Source organism: Balearica regulorum, chromosome 16 (assembly GCF_011004875.1).
Source record: "Balearica regulorum gibbericeps isolate bBalReg1 chromosome 16, bBalReg1.pri, whole genome shotgun sequence".
Classification (NCBI taxonomy): Eukaryota; Metazoa; Chordata; class Aves; order Gruiformes; family Gruidae; genus Balearica; species Balearica regulorum.
The window spans coordinates 2587243-2605569 of NC_046199.1; the positions used below are offsets into that span (position 1 = coordinate 2587243).

At 53.4% G+C, this 18327-nt stretch overlaps 2 protein-coding genes across 4 annotated transcripts in view; both read left to right on the forward strand.

The window, feature by feature from the left end:
* Nucleotides 1-18327, forward strand: part of PXMP4 (peroxisomal membrane protein 4) — a 78204-nt gene that overhangs the window by 23400 nt on the left and 36477 nt on the right. The gene's annotated exons all lie outside the window — the stretch shown is intronic.
* NECAB3 (N-terminal EF-hand calcium binding protein 3) overlaps nt 1-18327 on the forward strand; it is a 28683-nt gene that overhangs the window by 1487 nt on the left and 8869 nt on the right. For 2 of the 3 annotated variants that reach the window (XM_075768540.1, XM_075768541.1), the window contains 4 exons: nt 3810-3834; nt 4849-4957; nt 11848-11873; nt 12216-12313. In XM_075768540.1, coding sequence (XP_075624655.1) covers nt 3810-3834; nt 4849-4957; nt 11848-11873; nt 12216-12313 — 258 coding nt within the window. Of the gene's footprint in view, nt 1-3809; nt 3835-4848; nt 4958-6786; nt 7002-11847; nt 11874-12215; nt 12314-18327 lie in introns of those variants that run through there. The other variant, XM_075768539.1, reaches the window with a different exon arrangement.

Here is an 18327-nt window from a genome sequence, read left to right on the forward strand (position 1 = left end):
CGCTTTGGGAAGGTGAATGCCATGCCTGCTCTGGTCCTCTGTGTGGGAGACCTCCCGGCACCACCAGGGAGCAGCTGGAAAACGCGTCTCACTGCCGCGGTGGTGCTGGCAGCTTCCAGCTGGGGGTCAGGGTCTCTCTCCTGCTGCGGGGGGATTTCAGACTGCAGGGCTCTCCAGCCAGCATCATTAACTGCACTAATTACTTGGCTGATGGAAGAAGGGCTGGAGGGGGGGTTGGTGGTGACAGCTGTGTTCCAGCTCAGCTCCTCTGGGCACTTGCCGAGTCCCACATCTATCCCTCAGGGTGTCATTAAGGCAATTAAAATGGGAAGTGTTAACAGCACTAGCGGCTGTTTTCCGGGTTCTGGCGGCTTCCCTTCCTCTTCCCAGTGGCTTCTTTTGCTCCCGCCTCAGCTGCGGAGCTTGGCAGGGTGAGTTTAATATCTCCGATTTTGAGTCTGGGTAGTTGGCTGGTCTCCAGCTGTGCCCCCAGGCTTGTCAGGGCGAGCTGCCCCCCACTGCAGTGGGGCAGGATCCCAGCCTGCCCCTTGGGCAGCGGGAAGGCAGGGCTGCCCATGACAGATACCGGGAGGCAGCCGGTGCTTCCCCTGGGACCGGAGCCGCCGTCTCCCTGCCCGCAGATCGCTTGCCTTCAGGAGAGGTGAGGAGGAGGAGGAGGGCTTTGCCTGAGATGCTTTGCTGCAGGCACGGTACGAACTGCAGTGCTGCCATCGCAGTTGTTTCTCTGTGCAGATATCTCAAGCCTCTGGGAGATTCATCCCCCAGGCTGGTGCTTGGGGCTTGCTTACTCCCCTCCCGGTGTACGAGAGGTTCAGAAAAGCCACTTGGACAGCACGCCGTTTATCGCGGTGCTTGACCACAGCCCACATTAGCCTGCGGTGGGTCGATGAGCATGGTGTCCCCAGGGCAGCTGTCCCTTCCCCGACAGCCGGCGTGTCCCTGGCTGCGTGTCCAGCAGCTGCGGTTGCTTCTAGCCCTGCAGGCAGGCAGAAGCCCTATAATGTCCCTCCTTCTCGGGGTGTGGGGCATTCATCCCCAGATAAATGCTGGTTCAATGTTTCTTCCATCGGTCCCAGTCTGTCCGCTGCCGCAGGCACCAAGCGGGGCTGCGGCTGCTTGGACCCAAGCGCGGGAGCTGGGGGCTATGGGAAATGTCTCAGGCTTGAGGCAGCGTCCCTGTATTTCTGAGACTGCCGCCCCCTCCTGAGTGCCTGTAGGGTCCCACCAGCCACTGACACAGACCTGATCCCGTTCCCAGCCTGGCTTTGGATCACTTTTCCCTGGCTTTGTCCCAGGGCTGCTGTCCGTGCTCAGCTCTTGCACCGGGAGCAGTGCTTACCTGCCATTGCCGTGCGTGTGCCTGTGTCCTGGGGAGGGGTGGGTTGGGGGTCACCCTGTGGAGTGTAGAAGCAGCTCTGCGCTATTTTTGCTTGGCTGTAGTTGGATCCTACCTCACGCATAGGAGCCATTGGTGTTTTCCGGTGCGTGCAGTGCTCACTGAGGCACCCCTCTGCAGCTGGGGTTGGCCGAGGACGGGCTCGCCAGACGCGGCGAGGAGCCCCGCCATCCCTGAGGGATGTGGAGCAGACGTGGCCTCGCCTCGCTGGGCTCTCGCAGTTCCGCTGCTTGCACCACGTTTATTTAATTTAAGCTTCAGGCAGCCGTCGTGTGTGCGCTGGCAGTGCTTTTCTAATGCACCGCTGGAGCAGAGGATCCCGTGTGCGAGGGAGAAGCATCAGCTCTGTTTGCTGAGGTTCATGCTGAATCCAGGATGGGCTCACCCCAAATTAGAGACCTTCTCAGCCCCATGAGGTCCTTCCCACAATTGTGCTCTCCCTCTTAGACCGCAGACATACCCTGCTGAGCAAGGCCAGCCTGTGAGTGGGAAATGTTTGGCCTCACTTGAATCTGCATTTGTTAAGTTCCTGGATGACACTTGACCGTCTTTGGGATGAGCTAGCTGGCCTGAGTGACATTTGGAGTCCTAGAGATGTCGTTGCATGAGCCCTGTGTCCCTCTGATGACAGAGAGCTCTGCAGGATTAAGCTTTTGCCTTGATGGAGAGCGGGGTGCCCGAGGCAGGGAGGCAGCAGGGTGGCAGAGGCATGTGGGACCTGCCTGCAGGCAGAGCTGCCCCTGCAGCCGGGGAGCCCCCGCGTGAATAACCCTGCAGCTGTAAACGCCTGATGCACAAGCAAACCTTTCAACCTGGAGGAAGTATTGCTTTAAACCACAGAGAAATCCCCAGCGGGTGGGAGCTGCGGATTCCTGTCTCGGCTCCAAAGTGCATCCAGTGAGTCCGACGGGGCATTCAGAGAGCACCTGCCCTGCTTTCCTGCCAGGGAAGCAGCCTGGCCGGCTGGAAGCCTGCATCCTGGAGGGGTGGTTACCTAACGCTGGTCGGCTCAGGGCAGCCTCTGTTCCCTGCGGCGGCTCGGGCCAGGAGGAGCTTGCCTTGCTCAGAAGAGCGTCCTCCAAGGAGGTGCCCCTGCTCCTGGTTTCAGTCATGGGGAAGGACCAGGGAGCTCCCTGCTGGGACTGGCATCAGAAAAGCCTCTGCCCAGTTGCAAGCCAGCTGCTTCCTCAGGAATGAGCAGCAGAGGTTTCTCTGGGCAGCTGTTTCTTTATCTTAAAGTGATTTTTCAGGGACATTTCAGTGGCTAGATATAGGCTTGTGCCCTCAAAACGCGCAGCAAAGCTGTCAGTGAGCGGTGCAGAAGGGAGCTGGGGGCGGAGGGGGCAGCTGGCAGCAACACGTCTTCCTGCGGCAGGGAGCAGAGCTGGTCTGGGGGCGGTTTTATCAGCGGTCTCTGCTTTGCAGGTGTGTGGAAAAGAGTATAACAAACTCGCTCTCCCCTTTTCCTGCCCTTTTTAATTTCTGATCTTTCTTCAGACGTTCAGATTTCTTCATCAACCAAGATGATTAAAAAGGATGTTTAGAAAGAAGAAAGTTGTTTTACGCACAGCTTTCTGTTGTTGGCTCTGTTAGGATGTGCTGGCCAAAACCTCATACTCTTTGGTCTGGCAAGTTGTTCCCAGGCTCCAGAAATGGTGCTGTTCCTCACTGGAGTCAGCCCCAGACCTTCCGATAATTATTGGTGAGAGGAGCCAGGCAGGGATAAGAAGCCCCAGCTTTCTCCTGGGCCACAGGCAGAAGCCTTGTGGTTGGGAATCTGGGTTGAGACCCTGAATTGGAGCAGCTCTCCAACTGTGCTCTGTGGCAGAATTAGTTACAGATTAATTAATTCATTAATTATTAATTACAGTGTGTGCGTGTGCGCGCATGTCGGGGTGTCGCAGGAAGGACTGTTGTGAAGGGTGATTACAAAGTGCAGGACAAGCTGCCTCTTGGTGCAGATGGTTGAAGTGTCAGCAGTGATGCACAAAGTGCTCCTGTTATGGAGTGGTTTTATGCTTAATGTTCTTTCGTTTAAAGGGTCTGAAAAATTAAACACTTTCCATCACAAGGGTGTAGCGAAGCCCTTTTTACTTTGGCTCCCTCTGTGCTCTCTAAAAGATGCTTGGTGTGAGTGCTGGGCTCGCTTGGGCGGCAGTGGCTGTGCCAAGAGCTTTGCACGTTGGAGGTGAGAAATGGTTTTAATCGTTTGCAAAGGAGAATTTCCCTGGAGTGGCCTGTGCAGCCCTGGCAGCCAGGGCTTTTCTGTGGCTCCCTGGGCTCCAGGAGGTGGTTTTCCCATGGTAGCAGTGCCCGGTGCTGCCTGGCTCACCGTTCAGCCATGCTGCTCTCCTTCCTGCCTCACTAAACCCTGTTGTATTTTCTCTTGCAGATTTTCCGACGAGCCGACAAGAACGGTGAGTGCTTTGTTCCTGCCGCTGCGTCCCCCTCCCTGCCTGGGTCTGGGCGAAGCAGCGCAGCCTGTCCCTGCTGGGAGGTTTGGCTGAAAGAGTGAAGGAGCATAAGGGCAAGCAGCTCTCCGGCTGCAAGAAAAATGCTTTTCTGCTCCTCCTGGAGGAAAAGGCACTGGAGCAAAGGGCCAGTCCAGGGGCTGGGGAGGTGGGCTCCCCCAATTCACTGTCCACATGACCTGCAGGACAGAGCCCCTTCCAAGCCCTTCTCCTGCCTGCATGCACATGATCTCCGCTCTGCGCTGCTAGCAATGAGAAGGCAAGGCAAGCCAAGCTGTGCAGCAGGCAGCCCAGGGGCCATCAAGCTTCTGCTCTGTCCCTTGCAGGGCTGATTCAGTCTCCGCGCTCAGTCCGGGGTTTTACAGGTGCCCTCGGTTGGGTGGCCCTGTTCCTGGGCACCCACTGGGGACTTAGGCTCTGCTACCTGGTTTTTAATCTGGCACCCATAAACCAAGAAGTCCAAAATCACAAGTTGTTTCTCTGAGCCTTCCACCTCCTCTTGGGCTCTTCTCCTTCATGGAACTTGCAGGCTCCAGGAGCTGCTTTTGTTGCAGGTCAGAATGCAGCCCAGGTCCTCCACAGAGAGGAAGGAAAAAATCTCTTGAGATTTTCTTTCCATGAAAACCCGATGCTGTCCTCACTGTAGTGTTTGTAATGAACTCTATACTTGGACAGTCATCTGTGTCCGCATGTGCTTCTGAAAATATTGCAGTCGGTCTTTTGGAAGGGGCTGAAATTCCCACCTGAAATTCCAGCAGCGGTGGCGCTGCTTGCCAGCACGCCTGGGTTTTTGATGGGGACTGGTGGGACACGCTTTCAATGAGATACTGCTCTAATTATAATGCACAACACGCCCAACCGTCCCACGCTCCCGGTAGAGAGGCTGCTGGGAGGATCGCTGGGGTCTGTATGCTTCTTTCTGCAGATATATAATTATTCTTCCCTTTTATTTAAATGCAGATGATGGGAAGCTGTCATTTGAGGAGTTCAAGAACTATTTCGCTGATGGGATCCTGAGCTCGGAGGAGCTGTGGGAGTTATTCAGTGGCATTGACAGGCGTCATTCAGAGTAAGTACCGTGGTGGCACAGAGGAGACGAAGGAGAATATAAAACTGCTTGACTGTAGATGGAGGACATTTGGAGGCGGGTGCGATAAATAGTCAGGGTGAGATAAACCTACCTCTTGTGACACGCAGATGTTAAAACCCATTGAACACCAGCATTGGTGAGGAGAGAAGCCAGACATTTTGAGAACAGTCGTTATCAGATTTACTGTAGTTCCTTAAAAGCAAGCTTCCATTTAAAATTACATTACGTTAGTTTGAAAAATGTATTCCAGAAATATACAGCTCTATAGAGCAGGTTGTGTATGTGCAGGAGGAGCATGTGGTGGTGTGAGGACGATGCGCAGACTGTGCAAAGTTGCAGACTTTGCCACTGCTGACACAGGGAACTGCTTTTCACTTACGTAAGAGCTACTTTCCACTAGAAGTGGGCCTTACCAGTGTAACTGTGAATTTAGGACAGCTACTTTTAAAAAAAGAAACCCCCAAAGAACAGGAGAAGTAATTGCACTTAGCCCTGGTCTCCTCTTGATTGGTGCTACCCAGAAGAATCTGTTGGGCTCAGCTGGGTTTCTCATCCCAGTCTTTCGGGGGTCCTCTTGCTGGGGTTCCTCTGCCCTGCCAGCTGCTGTGAACAAGCGTGTTTTGGCACTGGGAGAAACTGGCCATTGATGAATTGTGTGTCGGAGCATGTCCGTGTGCAGAGGGGTGCTGCTGGGGGAGAAGCTGGCTGCAGCTGTCTCCCAGTCTCAGATGGCAGGCTCGGCTCGGGGTCGTGCCGCTTCCCTGGCACCCCAGGAAGCGTCTCCTGCACCTCTCTGATGGCCTTGGCCAGGGCAGTGTCTGAGCAGGTCCCTGCAGGGAGAGGTAACTCGAAGTGGCCTTAGCTGCACGCACTGGTTCCCAGGGCTTTGCAGGGAGAACAGGGCAGTGGCACAGAGGGCCCGTGCCATGCTGAGATGCCAGCAGCCACCGCATGCCACTGAGCCACTGGCAGCAGATACCCTGCGGTCCCTGGCTGCAAGTCCCCACATCATCCACCCAGGACTGGGGGAGTGGGGATGATTGACTCCTGTCGACTGTCGGGGTGGTGGGTTTAGCTGATGCTCCTGTTTAGTGATGGGACAGAGAAGTGGACTTGTGTGTGCAGCCCCTCGTGCCGCTTTCTTTTAAGCCTGGCTGCCCGTTGCTGCCTGTCCTGCCCGTTGGGCTTGTTAGATGTGCGCAGCAGGAGGTGTCTCCTTTGGGCTGTGATCCCAAGGAGTTAGCAGTGAGCTGTTCCCTTTCCTCTGCAAGTGCTCCTTTCCTCTACCTCTGTTTTGGGGTGACCTTGGAGTGTGTGTCTCCCCCCTACAGTACTACTGGAAAACAGGGGTTGCAGAAAAGCAGAGAGTTTTAGCCTTGTGCTTAACTGAACGGTGAAGATCTCCTGGTTTACCATCGCTTTCAGGTTGGGCTTCTTCCATCTGTCCAGAGCAGATAAACAGGACTGACGGCAGGGCCCTGTGCGAGCGGGCTGTCTCTGAGAGCCTTGCACGGCCCTGGCTGCCCAGTGCTCTCTATAACTCGTTACACGTAGTGACGGTGCGGTAGCTATGACAACGTGGCAGTTGCAGCGTTGAGCTGGTGACATCTATTAGCAGGGCACGACCGTTGGGTCTTTGATCTCTTTCTGTCACGAAGAGCAGAAAGGACCCCGCGGACGGAGCTGGTTTCCAAATTCCTGCATTCAGTGACTTCAAACAAGCGTAGGAGATGTCATCCCTCCAACCCTGTGAAGATCCCTCATTTCTGCAAGAGCAGAAGAGGAAGTCCAGCCCCGAGGCCATTGCAAGGGTAGTTCTTGTTGCTGTCCCTGGTTGGGACATGGTCCCTGCCCATATGCGCAGGGTCAGCACAGGGGACAGCTTCAGTGTGAGCGGGACGGGACGTGGGAGGTGGCAGCAGGGAACTGTACAGGATTTCTTCAGCTTCATCCCCAGCTCGTGGAGGAGGAGGAGGAGATGGGACCTCCCAGAGAAGGAGCCTAGCACTCAGCTTCTTGTCGGGTAAGAGGCATCCTGCCCTCTGCAAACAACATGGGGCAGCGCTGTGTCTGCCAGAGTGCTCTGATCCTGATCCAGCGCCTGCTGGGATGAGGGGCTTGGAGAGACAGGCCTGTCCCCAGGGAGGCATGACCCCATCTGTCCCCAGGGACTGCTTGCGCACCGCACAGCGGCAGGTAATGGAAATCAAGCAGTGTTCAGCGCGTTGGGCCTCGTAGAGGTCTCGGTGGCTCTGTGTGTAGAGCTGGACTTTCTGACATTTGTTTTTGGGGTGTGAAGGGGAATTTGCTCCTTTGTACGACCTCTGGTGTCTTGTAAGGGCTGTGCTGGTGCCCTGCTGTCCCCTTGATGGCAGGGCTGGACAGCCCCTCTCCTCCAGGCTGCCTGCGTGCCTTGCACTTGCAGGAACTTAATATTTTTGAGAGCTGGCTGAAATTTGCTGTCAGATTCAAGAGTTATTACCTGAGGTAACACTCAAAGTATTACAAAGCTGGAAAGCAACTACAAGCTCTACAAACGTTATCTGGCGTGCTTCTTTCATGTCCCATAGCTTTTCCCATGATGGGAAAGTTTCATCCTTAATCCAGTGGGTGGATTTGGCCACAAAGGTGCTGTGTTCATCAGGCCAGGCTGAAACTTGTGTTTCTTTGTCAGTGCCAGACTGACCCAAGAGACCTTTATACGCAGGCACTCCCCATGTCTGGGTAACGGAGTGCTGCCCAGACACGTCCTGACCCTCACCCATCACTGCGAACCTGCAGCTGCTCCCCTGGCTCCCAAAGCTGACATCTGGGAAGCTGAGTATTTCAGAGGTCTCATACGTTACATATTCTCCTTCCGGAGAGCCCATGACACTACACTCTCCTTTTCTCCCCATCCTTCCCATCTGATCTTCGCTCCACCTCCCATCCACCTGGCGCTCAGGTGGGATGCTGTGGCCTGTGCGTCAGGCACCTCTGTTGAGTTCGGTTCGGATTTTACATTCCCACACCAGGCTTTTTTTGTTCTGCATTTCTGAAAATTGTTCCTTTTTGGCTTTAAAATATTTCCTTGCTCTAAATCTTTGACATTTCAAAAATTATATTGAAACCAAAGTAAACTCTTATTGCGATTTGGTACAACAGCTTAGTCCACCGTTTCGTTTAGCTTGTCAGAAAGCTCCACACCAGCTCTGGCACTGGCGCAGAACAGAAAGATTCATCTTTCTGGAAAAGCTCATTTTCATCCACTGAAACGTCTGGGTGAGAAGAAACAAATGTTTTTGAAGGGATGAAAAAGCTTCATTGCTGCAGAAGCAGCTTGGGAGATGCCCAGTGAGGTTTGCTCTTTGAGCAGCCACGCGTCCATCTGCAGCCCAGCCAGGCAGCAGACCCCAGGGTCTGGCGGGAATGACTTAATGGAGAGTCAGTTACAAAGGGCTTTGGACTGAACGCTGTGGTGTTGTGTAGGTTGCATGCATACTGCTTTTTTCAGGGCACTGTGAAACCTGCCCAGGGAAGTGTCGCGTGGACCTCACGTGTCTTTGTCCTGCATCCATTGGGAAAATTTAGAAAAAATAAGGTCTCCTTTGCGTGAGAGTGGTCAGATGGTGGTGGCTGGAACTGGGTACAAACTGCCCAGAGTTGTGTCTCTGACCTCAAGCCACAAGTGACGGAGGTGGGAGTGCTGACCTGGTGTTTTTAAAAAACTCTCAGTGGAAACAACTTCAAGTCTCTGGTTCTGTGGAAGAAGGGACTTGTGTGAATTTTCCTCCCCTCTCTTTAGTCAGAGACTCAGAGCTGTAGCGTCTGCCAGTCTCTGGATGATGGACAGTGACTGAAACACTCTGGGTCACACTGGAAAGGTTTGGAAACCAGATCTGTGATGGCAGCAGAGGTTCCCAACGTGATAAATGATAAAAATAAAAAAATCCCATCTGCTTTGCTGAAGCTGATTGCTGTTTTCTTGCATAAATTCCAGGCACATTCTGACAAAATCCCAACAGCATAATGATGACAAGATCCTTCATCATCAGTTCAAGCTTAATTACAGTTAATCAGTGGTTTGAGCACAGTCAAAATACAGCTATGTGGAAATGTGGAGAGTCTCAGAATGAGTGCTGTGGAGGCAGAGGATGGCTCTTCTCTTGGAGTGGGAGAGGTGATGGCAGAGAGAGGAGTGGAGCAAAGCCTGCCGCCCTGTTGCAGCCCTGCAAAATGGGTGGGGATTTGATGTGCAGGTTCTTTATGTGAGGTCCTCCTGGTTTCTGCTATGCAGTAGCTTCTGGTAACATGAAAATGGCACCGTCGGTCCTGTGATATACGTGCTGTGCTCTGTCCTGCCCCTGACTGTGCCCCAGGGGCTGCAGCAGGATGCAGAACGTGGGAAGAGGTGGCCGTGCAGGGCTGATGGAGCAGGCTGCATTGGGAAGGGAGCAGATCTTCCACTGGACAACTCCGAGGGCTGATTTTTGCCACAAGATCTTGTTGATTGGTTCAATGATTAAATGTTCGGTACTTTAGTGATTGATTAGCTAACGTTTGGTTTTAAGCAGCAAGCAGAGAAGAGAGAATTAATAATCTCTGGCCTCTCCTTAGAAGCCACAGGGTTGGTGTTGGTTGTAGCTCTTTGTCATACAGACGCCTGCTCGCTAGAGCCGAGGTGGGGAGCTGGGCGCTGGGTTCAGCTGGTGGCCCCTTCTTCCTGGTGAAACTGGTCCCAGCCCTAGGTTCTCACTGGGGACAGATGCAAATGCCTGAGTAACGTACACATTAGATGTTTCACCGTGTATTTTGTCATCTCATGTCCATATCCACTCCTTTGTGATTTTTATCCATCTCTGGATGGGAACCAGTGGCTGCAGTTATTACTCTGGGGCACAGGTCTAACGAGCAGTGCTGCGGATGCTGCAGTGCCAAGTCTCCTGTGGCAGTGCAGCAGCAGTGGCTCTGCAGGCTCCAGGCAGCTTTCAGAAATAAGTGGAAAAATTAAGGAGCAAGACATTTTTCCAATTTAAATTTGTACTTCAAACCCCAGTCACTCTATCTAGCAGAGCTGTGGTGGGATGCATGGAGCTACTCAGAGATGGGATCAGCAAAGTTTGATGGAGTGGAGTTGGCAGAAGAAGGGGCTGTGGTTTTGCTGATTATCTGTATTCTGTCTCAAGGGAAACACTTTTTTTTTTTTTTTACCCACTTTAAAAACTGTCTGCAGTGCCAGGACAGTATGCCAGAGCCCTGCCTTAATCAGCTCCTGCGGTAGGTGTTTAAAATAGATGAGCCAAATCACATCCTAAAACTGCCCGTCTCTGTTGCCTAAGGCAGCGGCTGACGCAATTAGCTAAACAGAGGGGTCTGCAGTCCCACTGCCGCACGTCTGCAATGACATCTCACACCAAAATATTTTCATGATTTGAAGCACTGCCTGTTACTAAAAGTTCACTAAGTGGAAGCCCAGCAGAGACACAGAAACTAGTCTTTAATGTTTGGGGGAAAAGCTGTAGGAAGATGTTGCTTAAATTATTACACCTGTTCCCGGCATGGCATTTTGGACACTTCACACACACTCCTCTAATTTTACTTGGGGTGATTTTGTCCCTTTGTCCTGTGAGCAGTGTCAGAGGGGGGACAGGGCGATGCGGCCATGGTTTGACTTCCCTTGAGCAGCAGCGCTGCAGCCATCCTGATGCTTGGAGCCCAGCAGACTCCAGGTATCACCGGTTCCTCTGTGTGTGACAGCACTTAAACACTTAAAAAACTCTCTTTTGTGCTCTCTTCCACTTTCCCAATCAGGATTAAAAATGGTTGTAATCATTTGGGGGATTTTGAGACGGCAGAGTTTCTTGAGCAGAGGCTGATTTGAATAAATGATATCCTGGGGTATTTCCCTGCAGGCTCTGCAGGTGATGCTGAGCATCGCAAGCAGTTCTGCCTCTGTGGCTTTGGCCACCTGAGCGGATCCGACAGCTTCATGTGAATCTACGCTTCTGCTTGACATCCCGTCCTGAAAACATGTGGCTGTTTCTGGCCATTTCTTCCTCCCTCTCCACCCCAGCAGCAGGAGGGACCTGTCCAAGCCCTGCAGGGCTGCCAGCATTGATTCTCCAGTGCAGTGCTCTCTGTTTCTGAAAAGGAGTGGGGGGCTCCCCCTGCCTCCAGGTTTTTGGACCCAGATCCCTGCTTGAATGGCCTTCATGGCAGGAACAACCCCTCCCGTGGGCCATGAAGCCATCCAGCCCCCTGCCCTGGGAGACTGAAGGCACCCCCACATCACCTGGGCTGTGAAGGCAGGGAAGCAGCCGGGGGCACCTGTGGGGCAGATGGGAAGGGAGGGGGCCTAGTGCCATGGGGCAGCGATTGATGGAGGACCTGGGCTGAGGTCGAGGGAGATACAGGGAGGGAGCCCTGGCTGAATGCTTTTCGCCTTTGGGGGAAGAGGTTGGGTTGAAGAAGCAGCTTCTGGGGCTCGTCAGCTCCAGGGATTAGAAATGGGATTGCCAACCCAGCCGGCCAGCCCAGGGATGCGGGGTGCTGCCTGCCTCCCCTGACCTCCATCCAGGCCCCATCCTGCTTTCACAGACACTTTCCAAGCACACTCCAGTTCCAGGAGATGTTGGTGGGGCAGCTTTGCATGCTCCTTCAGCCCCCGAAGCAGAGGTGATGCTCTGCGGTGCTGCAGGTGCTGGGCATGGCTCCTGAGCTGCTGGCTCTAAATTTGTCCAGCTTTTTATTTTTCTAATGCAGCTTTTGAAAATGCAAGCAGTAAATCCATGGGGGGCTCAAGACAAGCTCTCAAGACCCTGCTCACCACAACTGTTTCTCCCAAATCAGCCCCACCATCTAACAAGAGCTTGTTTTTCTGTTTCTTGCAGTAACGTGGACACAGAGAAATTGTGCGGTAAGTAGGGTGATATTCCTGCCTCGGAGAGTTTCCTCTCTTGAGGGTCTGTGGGGGATCTTTGTGCACCTCTGACCTGCGCAGGACTGGGCAGTCAACTGGCATTGACAGTCCCTGTGCCTGAATCCCAGCACAGAGGGCATCCGTGCTTTTCCCAAGGGGAGGGGACATTTTGTCCCTGGGGATAGGAAAGGACTCTTCATTTCAGTCCAGGTGGGAGCGTGACTCTGGAGGGGGACGCGAATAACCCCCTGCAGCGCTGGGCTGTGAGTGCAGCAGGTGCAGGGCAGGCAGAGATGGAGGCACTCGGGAAGCTCACTATGATCTTCTCTCCTGCTTCAGATTATTTCTCAGCGTATCTTGGAGAATACAGGAACGTGCTTTCTGCCCTGGAAGCCCTCAACTCTGCAGTCCTGGCAGCCATGGACAAAACCAAGCTGGTAAGGACGGGACCGTGGGAGAGTGGTGGGGCAGGCGGTGCATAACAGAAGCCGTGGTGATCTTAGCTTCTTGCTTAGCATTAAACTTAGGTGTCAGAGGCAGCAAATGTGGTACCTCCCAGAGACCAACAGAGTTGCCTGTGCGTGCTTCGGTTGTCTCCATGCGCAGTGAGTCCTCCAGCAGCACAGCCTGCATGCAGCATGCCTGAAGGAGGAGAAGCCATGCCGGAGGAGAAGGGTAGAGCTAGTGCTTTTGTGCTCTGGAGACATCGTCTTCCTCACAGGGCTCTGGCAGCGGTAGTTTCAGCAGCTCCTTGCAGACCACTTGCAGGGTCCTGCCTGGGGACAGTGTCTCTGGGAGCATCGCTGATAAACCGTGTGTTGTGTCTCTGAGCCAAAGCAAGGTCTTTTCCACAAAGCAGTGTGGTGCAAAATGGGGACTCCAGGTTCAAGCCTGCTCTGGACTGACCCCAGCAGCTTGTGCTCAGCACAGCCTGTGCTCACAGCAACAAAAATTCGCTGCCGGAGAGGGGGCAGGAGGGCTGCTTTGGGGAGCAGCAAAGCGCTCGGGAGAAGGGAGGAAATGGTGAAATTCATTGACTCCCAGCCTTGTGCTGAGTTCATCCCTGCGGTGAATGCTCTCCCTCTCCCTGCAGCTTGTACTAATGGGAGGCAGATTGGAGGCTGCTAATTAGGGCAAGCAGCCTCCTGCTTTGTGAGCCCCCTGCCTCTGTGTCGGAGAGCAGAGGTCTGCAGTGCGCAGCATCGTGGGCTAAATACAGATGTGAAAAAGCACTGACCAATACTGGAAGGGGCCCTCCTCGGGGACCAGCAGCCCCCTTTGCATCTGAAATGTATTAAATGATTTAGCCGTGTGCTTGGGACTGATGCCGTTTGACACCTGCAGGAAGGGCTGGCACTTTCTTTCCCTTTGATGTGGTGGTCTGATGGTTGGTAGGAAGCGGATGAAGGGCATCATCCATGTGCACGCTGTCCACTGACCTATTGATCAGACAGAGCAGCAAAGGGGGACCAGTCCCGCTGTCAGCTCTGCGCAGTCATGGCAGTGGTGTTTGTGCCTCTGTGGTGTCAGTCACGATCTTGCCCTCTCTTTGAGTTTTCCTCTGGCTGGATCCAGCCTCAGCAGCATCTCCCTGTATGCTGGGAAATTTCATGCCAGGAGTGGGAATCACTTGAAAATGCATTTTCTCTTTGGTTCAGCTGTCTGGCCCCCTTCACAGTTATTAAATACAAGTCCAGAGGGAAAGAATGAATCCTCTTTAGAGACCTGTGCTTTATTTCAGTTCTTTTCTGCTTTGGGGGTTTTTTTTTTGGTAATGAATTTGTATATTCATGTATTTCTCCAAGGGACAGCACAATTACTGTCTGCTTCACGGTATTGGTATCATGCATTCATTCACCTAATAGTTTCTGGTGCCACAGGTGTTCCCTGGAAAAGAGGAGCAGGTTTTCCCTGTTGAAACAGATTTTTGTGGACTTGCTTTTCCATCCCTGTTTGGATCCTTCTGGAGCCAGGGCAGCCCGATGTTCACAGCGCTGCTCTCACCCAGGCGAGGTCTGCGCTGATCGGGTGCTCTGATCCCAGCCCTGAGCTCCTGGGTGCCCCGATGCAGATACTGACCCTCCCAGGAAGCCTCTCCCTGCACTTCCCTGGCTCTGAGCCGGGGAGAGGGCAGGAGAGGGCAATGCTCCAACCCCATGGTCAGGGCTTTCGCAGAACTGTGGGAAATCTGCCGCTGCTAGAGGCTGGCAGAAATGATAAATGCTGCATTCTCACCTGCTGTGACCTGAATATATTCCCACATTTGTATTTTCAGAATGGAACTCAATCTTGGATTGTTATGGGATTAGTGGGTTTATTAGGTTGGGTTTTAGCCAAACTCACACCTCTCTGAGCTCGGGGAGGGGGTGGAGAACAGACATTTTCCATATTACACACCTGTCCCTCATTTCTATTGATTCAAGCACCTCTAACACCACTATGGCTGAGGACTGAGAGCCCCAGTTTGACAGAGACACCACCCTCCTGGAAGAGTCGAATGAAACTTCATCCCAGGGAGCTGCTTTTGCTGGAGATGCAGGTGTGCTGTGTGCTGAGAAAACTGGAAGAGATCTGCCTGGTCCAGTGGTCCTCTTCATAAAGCTCTGCTTCCAGAGCAGGGCTGTGGAGTCAACAGATGTTGAAGGATCTGCAGTCCCTGCCCATTTTTCCCAGGCTGTATTTAAGAGAGCTTCGTGTGACTCCTGAGGAGGCAGTGATACCTGGGCTAGTTAGGAGAAGGGGATCTCTGACTTGAGCTGGGTTTCTCCATTTGAACCACAGCATCTTGTGGATAGGGCATGGTCCATCTCCAGTCGTTCCTTACTTCTGCTGCCACGCGATTCCTCACCCTGCATCCTCCAGGTACTTACCCACAGCTGTAAATAGGCTCATGAAAAAACGAGCTTACTTTACAAGGAGGAAAACAGAGAGAGAGCACGGGCTGCTTCGTTAGCACAACAAAAGCAGAGCCTGGGAGGGGAGCTTGGCTTGCCCAGACCACAACAGGGCAATGAGCTACAGGGAGGAGAGAGAGGGGAAATAAGGAAACCAAAACTCAGAGGGAATATGCCATGGGTCTCTGTTTAGCAGCTGTGGTTTGAAGCAGTGCCACCAAAAGCCTTTTCGGTATTGCGGATTCCCACCTCCGCGCGTGCCATCGCGGTCACTGCGGGCCAGGGTACCTGGCGTGGATAAACGGCGTGTCTCAGCAGCTGTCTCCTTGCTGCCAGGCTCCTTGATCTGCTGCCTGCCGTGCACGTTGTCGACTGCAGAGTAAACACTGAGATAAAGCATGGGAAACGCAAGCTTGGTTTGTCCTTCTCGCTGTGTAAGTGTCCGCAGTTACTGTAGGAACTAGTGTATGTGTGGGCCGCAAACCTGCTTGTGGGTTTTTTTAATGGATCCACAGGTTGGCAGGAGGAAACCAGATCATTAGGGGTTCCTATGCTCACATCCTTCCTCACTGGGTTGGTAGAAACATGGTAAGGAAAAGATGTCTTCTCAAGAAAAGCATGTTTTTCTCCAAATTCTGTCATGCCCACTTACATTTTTGAAATATAACTTGTTAGCTATGCTGCAGTATACTAACTAAAGCTTATCTTGTGGCTAAACTTTGCATTTGCAATATAATAGTGTCAGAGTAAGAAGTGAACTATGGAAATACCTTGGGAAACAGTGATATTTCTCACAGGGGACCTGTATGCTAAAATCTTTGCATTCTCCAGTTTGCAGACACTGCAAACTGGCCCATAAATACCTCTCCAACTCAGGTGCTTTTATTTCTCCTTTAGCAGGAATTTTGTGATCATCTATTCCATTCTGTCCTGAGCTTAGCTATCATCATAAGAAACTACTAAAACTCCTCAAAAGCAGAATTATTGCAGCTGTTGGCAACTTTGGGATTTTCATCTGGGTCAACAGAACTGAAATACCAGTCCACAACCAAAAAGCCTTGTCTCATGCTCGCTAAGTTATTTCCTCTGTGACTCCTTTCCATGAATCTTTGCTATGAGCAGAAAATGTTGTGCTCGGTGAGACAGAGCACATTTTTATTGAGCTTCTATTTACAGAGGGGTTTGAACTGGGTGGTGCAACACCTGACAAGAGGTTTTTGCTTGTTTATCCCAAAATGGGGAGTGCAAAGGTGGCTGGGCAGCTGAACTGAAGGGAAGGTGCATTTTTCAATTGATTCCCTCCCCTGGCATGAAATTTTCCAAGTCAATGCAGAAGGGTGAAACAGTATTTGGGGCTCTTTTGAGAGATGGTTCTTTTCATCCTTCCCTCTGGAGCATTCCCCTGGGCGTGTCGTGTTTGACGAGGCGAGAGACGGGAGGCAGCTGGCTCGTCATGCGCAGTGCTCGGCGAAATACTGGTGTGTCCGCGTGGGATCCTGCTTTGCCCTTGCAAGGTGGGCTGGAACGTGCTGGGACCAGGAGGATGGGGAGCCCTCTGCACGGCGAGCTTCAGAGCCGAGTCCCCTCCCAGCACGGTGTGCGCTGGGCTGGTAGTTGGGTTTTGGGGGGTGGCACCCCAGGCTGGCGCCTCTGCCTGCATGTTTGGGGTGTAAAAACTGCAGTAAGGTGAGCCGCGGGGCTCAGGGCAGGCCGAATGTGCCCCCCGCAGCCCTGACACGATGTCGGTGGGAGCAGCTGCCTCCTCCCGCGGTAAAACTCCATCCACCGACATCATCTGCGGAGGACATCAGGATTAGGCCATCCTCAGGATGAAAGTTGAGAGGATGGGGAGTGCTGCGAGGCTGGCTTGATGCCGGGGCTCCTCCCAGCACCTGTCCCTTTGAAGGGGAGCAGTGTGCTTGGGGAGAAGCATCCGGCTGCCGTGCAAGGGGAAGCGTCCATATGCCAAGGCTGTGGGGGCCACAGCCGGCCCTGGCGGGGGGCTGCAGAGGATCTGTCGGAGATGGAGCACACCTCATTAAGTGGGACCGCATGGCTGCGGAGGCTGCTTGCTGTGGGAAGTGTCCTCTGTGCAGAAAGAGGGGTGACAGCGTTTGGATTTGGACCAGCTCCTGAAATGAAATGGACTGTGCCCAGCCATGCAGTGGATGAATAATGTATCCTTTCCGCTGCGCCCCGGTGGGGACTCAGTCAATTAGTATTCCTCACCTTTCTTTCTTGGGCTTGTCCTGGGGAGGTCTGAGTGTCAGTTGTTCCCCTGTGAGCAGGGGATGTGTGTCTGGGCTGCGGGAGCTGAGCAAGCACAGAGGAGCGACACTGGCAGGGATTTCAGGGTCTGCACCCCTTGGGAGTGAGGAGGTGAAGGAGTGGGCAGGGAGAGTGGCTGCATCCCTGCCTGGGGTCCCCAGCCCTGCACCCTCCATCTTCTGGGGCTGAGAGGAAGGAAGGCCCGTGGGAGCAGGTGGAATGCTTGGCTGGGGAAAGCCCGGAGATACAGAGCTGAGACTCATCTTCCCATGGCCGCATCGGATCGGCTTTGCTGCCATCCTCTTCCTCTGGCAGAAAAACGAGATTCATTTTCAAGCACGGATGAAAACCCACTGGCAGCACGGCCACGGGGTGGAGGGCTCTGGTCCCCTGGGTGGGGAGCGGCTGTGGCTGTCCTTGGCCCACGCCAGCAGGAGCCCAGGGCAGTGCTCGGCAGATGAGCATCCTTTCCACTTACCTTCCCTTCCTGGCCAGCTACAGCTGTGCCAGCACCCCCAGGCAGACACAGCTCTGGGACTGGGCTGGTGGCTTGGCTGTGGCACAGAGGAACCAGAAAACCATGTGGGGCTCAAGACACTCCTGCTGCCCCCCCTCCTCAACAGAGTTTTGATACCAGCATCAGAAGGGTTACGTCTGCATGCTTTTGTGCAGAGCTTCTGGAATTCAAGATCCTCAGTTCTGCCATGGGTTGGAGAGAAACACAGTAGGAATTGGAAATATTTGACCTGAGTAATGCGGTAGCATTGCTGGACTCTATTTTGGACATGAAAGAGGGAGTTCATGGTGCTCGGGATGTGAAGGCAGCCTGGCTCCTGGTCTGTGCCGCAGCCTTGGAGCACATCAGGACACCACAGGGAAGGCAGAGGTGACTCTGGTCCACTCTGTTCTCCTTGTCAAGGAAAGGGGTTGACCTCTGCTGGTGGATGCTCCTGTGGAGCAACCAGGCCTCCTGCATCACATGGAGACTCCTTCCTTGACTTCCGACTGCCAGTCCTGTCTCTTGGTGCTCACAGTGATGTCCCGTGGTTTCTGTGTCCGTTGAGGAGCCAGGCACGGAGGCTGGCCATGGGGAAAGGAGTCTGCTATGGCAGCTGGGCAGTGCTTCCCAGCTGCTTCCCCCGTGCAACCTCTGATCCTTTTTTAACTGTCTGCTAAGCTGAGTCAGTTCACTAAAGCAGCAGCAAAGCCAGGTGAGTGCTTTTCTGCCCGTTCAGTGAGCTGACTCGACTCCCTGAAGCACCAAATGACCTTTATACCAAAATTACAAA